This window comes from Papaver somniferum, chromosome 1 (assembly GCF_003573695.1).
Source record: "Papaver somniferum cultivar HN1 chromosome 1, ASM357369v1, whole genome shotgun sequence".
In the NCBI taxonomy this organism is placed as follows: domain Eukaryota; kingdom Viridiplantae; phylum Streptophyta; class Magnoliopsida; order Ranunculales; family Papaveraceae; genus Papaver; species Papaver somniferum.
This window is the reverse complement of record NC_039358.1, coordinates 96,370,474-96,378,022: the sequence shown is the minus strand read 5'-3', so window position 1 is coordinate 96,378,022 and position 7,549 is coordinate 96,370,474. Positions and strand designations below refer to the sequence as shown.

The following is a 7,549-nucleotide window of genomic DNA, read 5'->3' as shown; positions in this document are numbered from 1 at the left end:
CCAACTTTGCTAGCCTAGTTGGATGATGTAGATTTATTTTCGGAAAACCAACAAAGTAGCATGGTGATAACCGGCCACCCCTCCTTCACAAGGAGCGATCGACCAAGCAATAGATTGTCCCTAGGGCTACCAAACGATTACCCAAAGGTGGCCAGCCATGCTACCTATTTTAAGACGCCCAATCCGCGACTTATTCAATCGAGCTCTAAAAAAATGATGCTTCATGCATATCGATTATTTTGAGCTTCTTAAAGGCGATGCTTTACGTGCATCGAATACATACGATATTTTATATCAGCTTCATAAACAACTTAGTTGTTTAACCTAATAGCACCATATGTTATTCTTTGCGGCAAGTACCACGACTTGACCCACTTACTTGAGACATCAAACATGTCACAAACTGGGGGATACTTACTGGGGTATTGGTCTGGCGGTTTACAGCGTGCGGCGTGCAACACGCCCATTACGAGAACGTGTCAGGAAATAACGAACGGTTAACAACGATGAGAGTAATGGGTTAAGGTGTGACCACGTGATGATCACCACCTCTTACACAACCCCACTACTACACTACTTAATCTTCTCCACTTCCTACGAGATCAGGGTTGCGCTCAAATGACTTGTATAAATGGGGTTTCAACCTATTTCGACAACAAGAACACAAGTGTTGTTAACATAGTATCCGGAAAATACCCAGAACTGATAGCTTACATATACGCAAACCAGTTCCACATTCTGATACAAGTCATAAACAACCAAACCTTCATAATTCAATGTTTTGATCTCAAGCACCTTCTTCGCTTCCCTCCCTAAGATCAAACCCTTTTCATTCACTTTGTAACCGAATTGAATCTGGAACGACCATTTCTTGGTTTAGGCCAGAGTCTTACAGATTGATCTCTCAAATTTGAAAGTACTCCCGTGCAGTGCATTGTTTAGGGTTTGAATTCGTTTCTCATCAACACACCCAAATTTACCAAAAGCAGCAGAACCATTTTTTACCCTCAAACAAATGTTCTGTTTGTCAGTGATTGTCAAAATGTAGTTAACTATGTAGGAGGGGTTAATAAATCTATTGTTTAGAGAAATCAATATGACTTAGATATATGTAAAACAAAAATGGGTATGATGTGTAATTATAAGGTTGTATATGTAAATAGGAACAAAAACTCTGAAACATATTATGTAGATGCTTATGGTAGGAAGCATAAAACTTGATGTGTATGGGATTCATGTCCTCTTTTTGTGACTTCATTTTGTAAGGAAGGAATCCCTAGCAGAAGTATGTAAATTTCTCATTTGTTAATATAATTGTTTCTTTCTCAGCACAAAGAAAAAAGCCAGTACATCCATAGCGCTTAATGGGGTAGATATAGTTTGCCCTTAATAGGGTGCGTATAGTTGCAACACAAGGAAGAGATAACTAGACTGGAGTACGTAAGGGGATAATTATCACTATACACAAGACATGTTGAAACATGTGTCATGCATTTGGAAGATTATATGGGTCCACATAACGTGGTCATCCACAAAACCGACTTTGTATAACACTCCCCATTAGATGACTATCGTTCTATTATTGTTGACTAATCGAAACCTTCACAGAAAATCCGGTAAAAAAAAAAATTTCAAAGGAAAAAGAGTACAACACTTGGAGATTTAGTGGGGCGTTGGATGTCACGAACTTTCTCCTTTATCGAAATAGCATCAGGAGAAACCATCACATGGGACAAAACCTGAAGTCATAATGAGTTTGGTCATATCTACAAATTTTCCTGATGAAGATTAGAATGGGGATCGCCGCCTCCACGAATTCTCTTCGTTGCCGAAACTACATCAAGAAAACCATCTGAGAGAAATTCTGAACGCTTGCGCTAGGAAAACCACTTGTAACAAAACCTAAAATCCAAAAGACCATAATATTTTCGACATCGATGCTTAAGTTTGGCTCGTTAAAAACCACGTGGGACAAAGCCTGACAAAAGTAAAAGAGTACAACGGATGTCGCCAGATAACGGTGATGTACAATTATATGCTTCCTCGTTAAAAACCTTGACAATGAAAACCCTACGAGACAAAACCTTGGAGAAGGAAAAAGAGACAACACTCTTAAGTCCAGCGGAAGATTTTACGAGTTTACTCCCCCTGAAATATAAATTTCTTAGAGCGGTTGGTAATGATTACACATCTATCAAAAATAACTTTACTATTCGTAGCATATGGAAAATTGATTGCCAGAGTTTGCTACGGGTGCACAACCACCATTACATACCTCACATTTAAATCCTCTAGCTATTACAAACCAATTTCAATTTTCCGCTTTAACGGCTTTCTGTAAACTCATTTTTAGTGTGAAATCAATTTTAACCTTTAAAACTGTGACATGGAGAAAAAAAAAGTAAGAACAACAAGATAATGCATGCATTATATACTAACTTTTGAACCATGAAAGTTTACGCATGTGACAAATAGATCGATCCTTTTTTTTTACTCGGTCAATAAAATTTAAGTAAAAACGCAGAAACTGTACAAGGGCTAGGCCAGCCTACAAGCTAGCCGTGAGGCCATCATGTTAACTAGCCTATTTGAAACGAAAATAAACTTCACCAGGCCATTCCTCGGACAGAATAAAACCTGGCCTACCCTCATAAAACTCATAAATATCCTCGGCCAGCAAACATCCTTGCTTAGCCAAGGCATCAGCTGAAAAATTAACCTCTCTATATCTATGGATATAGCGAATACTATTGTAGAAATTCCTCGCAAGCCTCCACTTCTGAGCTAGCTTCCATGGCAGCTCCCCACTTTGAAAAGCCTTAATACAACTCGTCGAGTCTGATCTCACACAAATACTTCGTACATTCCACCTCTTGGCCAGCATTACACCGTAAATCACAACACTCACTTCCGCATAAAAATTGGTTTGCCAGCCTAGTCCAACACAAAGAACCCCAAACACCGCAACAAATACATCGACCACCTTCTACTTTAAGGGATCATATAATAATGGTGCCAATTTAGATCACTGTTTATCCTACTATTACTCCATTAGGTTTGTCTAGAACTTGCTCAGACCACTGTCCTCGTGCTATGCTTTGTGAATGTCTTATTTTGGACCTGGCCCTTTTTGTTGTGAGGTATAATGGCTTACTCGTTCCTTATTTTTATCTCTAATGCAAGCTTGGTGGGATTATTTTCTTTTGATGGTAGTGCAGGATTTTTTCTTTGTAAGAAATTGCAAGCTTTGAAGGACAAGCTAAAAATACGGAGTAATAAAGAGTATGGTCAAGTGGACAACCAACTATGGCGATTTGCAATGGTGTTGCTGAGGTATTTCAAATCGACCAACAGGTTCTTGCGATTTTTCTATACGAAAATGAGTAATGCACATAAAAGATTTTTCTTACAAAATTTTAATTTCAAGGTTAACATTAATGGTTAGAAAACCAGACTTTGGGAAGATAAATAGCTTTTAGATGATGTTTCGTGCAATGTTTGTCCACATCTGTACACTGCTGCAAGATCTAAATCCTGCTTGTGAAGATATTTTTCGATGGGATTAACTGCAAAAAGATCATTCTCAGTTAAGTCTTGTTATAATAAGTTAATGATACCCAATTACGAAGCTTCAGTTCAGGATATTTTTTTATTTTCTATGGCAGCAAAAGTACCCACCAAAAGTGGCTTTCTTTATCTGGTGTATTAGTCATTTAGGATTCCAATAAGAGACTCTCTCATCAGGAAAGGAACTGCGTCTCCCTTCACTTGTCTGTTTTTCAACCATGATGAAACAACCTCTCATATTTTTCCTCAATGTATTCTGTGGTTGGAATCTATCAGCACTTTATACAGAAACTGCATCTTTATTTCACCATGTCATCTAATGTTCCTGCTGCACTTTTAGAATGGCAAATGAGTTTTTACACTGAGCAGAAGACAATCATCTGGAATCTGTTAGCTACAAAAATTCTTTGGAACACTTGGAAGAAAAGAAATGCTCGGGTCTTCATCGGCAAAACCCAAAGTTCTACTCATGGTATACATATGTTGATATATTAATCATTTTCAATGGGCCGTTGCTATCAAAATCCCGAGGATGTTACTTTTAATGTTGTAGCAGAAAGCGACCCTCCCTAATTAGTAGAAAGCGGCCCTCCCTAATCCTAGCTTTTTCTTTTCTTTTCCCATTGGCAGTTCAAGCCTGGTGTACCTCCAATTCTGATCAACAAAATTCTATCTTTAAAAAAAAAAAATGTGTTAATGATTTTAATATCTTGATATTGCCCATTGTCAACTGTTCAATTGAAGTCTACAAGTTCTTCTCTGATCATCCCATGTGATAAGTGGTATGCATTCAAAACTCGGCATCTTGATCAAAATCCGGACTATTTTAATATCTATCTAGGAAGGCAGCTAGATTAAGAAATTAATTCATTAGAAGTTCTTTTTCCACTGTATGTTTTGTACAACCACAGTACTAGCTGACACTCGGAAATCATGTTCATGGCCTGGATGGTAGATTATCATTCCACAGAATTTCGTGCATTATAATTCCGTTCGTTTCTGGAAAAGTATTATTTTTATTTTAGCCTAAAAATAAGTCAAATTGAAAAAGTGAAAATAACACTTTTCCAGAAACAGAGGGAGTAGTTGATTACTTGATTCATGATTTAAAGTTGAAGTTGAAGTTCGTTGGTTGGCAGTATATTTGTTTAAGGGTTTTGACCGTTAAAAAAATGAACAGAATACCAGTAAATAGATTGATTAGTAAGATGACGAGATTTCATAGACAAACAGCCACATCCCTCGCCTAGTTCAGTGGGTCTGATACGTGCCTTGTGCCTCTAGTTTTCCCCAAATTATTTTCTTTTTCTTATAAGCTAGTTGCTGCTGGCTGTCTTTAGCTGGAATCTTGAGTACAAATAGGTACATATCTTGAAAACCTCTTATCATCTAATTCCACCTTTATCAGATTCCTCATTAGTTGGTTGTCTGATTAGCTAGTTCTATATGGTTTTTTGTTAGTACTTGATTCATCTTCAAATTAACAGAGAATGGCAACAGTACTGTTCGCTTCATTTCTTGTACTCTTCATCATCAACACCAGTCCTTCATCTGCAGCTGCTAGTAAAGCTAAAATCCTTGATGGTGAGTATTCATTCTCATTGCAACACTTGTTAATTAAGCTCCATTTCTCAAAATGATATGCATTATCACTCACTGATTTAACCTGTTTCGAAAATTTATGTCTCTGGTTTTAGTCTTTCTTACTTCATTCTTGCAACTATACGGCTACATTATTCAATTTCGGGTCGGTATATGTCATCGAATTATGTGAGTCCTGGTCGGGATGTAGGTAATTTGCACACCATGTAAATTATGTGAGCCGTGGTCGTGATGCAGATATGTAAATAATGGTTGTACTCTGAACAGACTATGGAGTGTATTAATTTTCGTACATATTTGCAGCCAAAACACAACTATATATTGTACCTAAAACACCTGCTACCAATATGCATATTGATGACATGATGATACCTGAATCGAAGCATCCAAATACTATCATTTTTATTTACTTCTCTTATTTGAATTAACATTTTTATTTGTCAGTGCTTCTTCCAAACGGAGACTTTGAACAAGGACCAAAACCATCAGAGCTAAAGAAAACAGTTATCATAGGGAAATACTCACTACCCAAATGGGAAATCAATGGATTAGTCCAATACGTATCAGGTGGTCCTCAATACGGAGGGTTTTACTATCCTGTTGCACGTGGAGTCCATGCTGCAAGGCTTGGTAATGAAGCTAATATATCCCAAACCATAAGACTAAAACGCAACTCTTACTACACTCTAAGCTTTGGCGCAACAAGAACTTGTGCACAAGATGAAGTGTTAAGAGTGTCAGTCCCTGGACAAATATCTGGAGACCTTCCCCTTCAGACATTATACAGTACTGATGGTGCTGATACTTATGCTTGGGCATTCAAAGCTAAATCAAAACTTGTCAAGGTCACTTTTCATAACCCTGGGATCCAAGAAGACCCGGCTTGTGGGCCACTCATTGACCATGTTGCTATAAAGGAACTCATCCCTCCACTTGCAACTAGAGGTATGGTTTTCCTTTATCTTTCTTATTTGTAGTTCTTAAATTTGTGACCAATGGCTTCAATTCTTTTTATATTTTCTTTGTTTATAAACTAGTTTCTACATCAAGCAATCACACCTTTTTTTTTGCTGTTTTTACAGCCAATTTGGTCAAGAATGGTGGCTTTGAATGTGGTCCGCATGTGTTCCCCAGTCATTCAACTGGAGTTCTGCTCCCTCCTAAGCAAATGGATCTCATATCACCACTTCCTGGTTGGATTGTTGAGTCCTTAAAAGCCGTTCGATACATTGACTCCAAACACTTCAATGTCCCATTTGGACTCGCTGCAGTCGAGTTACTTGCAGGAAGAGAGAGTGCAATTGCTCAAATTCTAAGAACAGTTGATAAGCAATTCTATAAACTAACCTTCACAATTGGAGATGCGAAGAACTATTGCCATGGATCAATGATGGTCGAGGCTTTTGCAGGCTATGGGACGGTAAAAGCTAGGTTCATGTCTACTGGGAAGGGTCAGTTCAAGACTGTTAGTCTCAAGTTTCAGGCTACATCATCAAGAACCAGAATAACTTTCTACAGTGCTTTTTACCATACCAAGGTTGATGAGTATGGACATCTATGTGGTCCTGTCTTAGATCAAGTTAGTGTTGTTCCAATCCGTGATTAAGTTTTCTTCTTTTTAAATTTGTGTGCGCAGCAATAACTAATGCCAATGGGATTGTTATAAATGGAACTGGAAAGAAATAGATAAATCGAATTGGTGAAAGGATGGATAAATATTATCCAATCTGGTTTTTGTGCCATTATGAATAAAAGAAGATCTTAAATTTGGAGAATCTTAAATTTTTACTCAGCTATTTGGAGATCAATAGAGTACTAAAGTCCAAATTTTGCAAGCCTAGCCAAAAAGGGGAACATGGTTACTTACTGCATCCAAGCAAGAGGTTTGGGTAAGGTTTCATTATGAAATGCAACCAAGAAAAATATGCCAGCAATGCTTTGTGATCAAGCATAATGAAGAACTCCTTGCACAAGCCTAAATCATCTCATGTCAGGAGTTCGGGAAATAGTTCTGCTCCGTCCCCATGACGTCGTAAGCACCTGTTTTCTTCCAAGTTTTGAAGATTTTCCCTCCTCTGTTTTGATTCAAGGTTTCAATCAGTTCAAAGTAGATGTTTTACTATTTCTCTTCTATTTAATATTAATTGTAAAATCATAAAATTATCTACTACATTCAAATCATCATCGACGGTCACTGTTACAGAATTCTAACAAACAGCGCGGCGGCGGAACGACCCGAAGGGCTCGAAGGGAGGGAGTCTCGTTTATGACCACTTTTCTGTAAAATGAAACATAATGCAAATGTGTAATTTGATAAAAAGATTTGATCTGTGAATTTTTATTTTATTTTATTTTTTTGTGAAGCCTTTTCACTTAATTT

General features: G+C 37.6%; 1 protein-coding gene across 1 annotated transcript; it reads left to right on the top strand.

Moving 5' to 3' along the window:
- The first annotated feature begins 4,943 nt into the window (after nucleotides 1-4,943).
- LOC113331478 lies at nucleotides 4,944-6,895 on the top strand. Its single transcript, XM_026578190.1, has 3 exons — nucleotides 4,944-5,151; nucleotides 5,614-6,114; nucleotides 6,252-6,895. Exons 1-3 carry the CDS (start codon nucleotides 5,058-5,060, stop codon nucleotides 6,773-6,775), a joined length of 1,119 nt encoding a protein of 372 aa, XP_026433975.1. The 5' UTR covers nucleotides 4,944-5,057; the 3' UTR covers nucleotides 6,776-6,895.
- The last annotated feature ends 654 nt before the right edge of the window (nucleotides 6,896-7,549 follow it).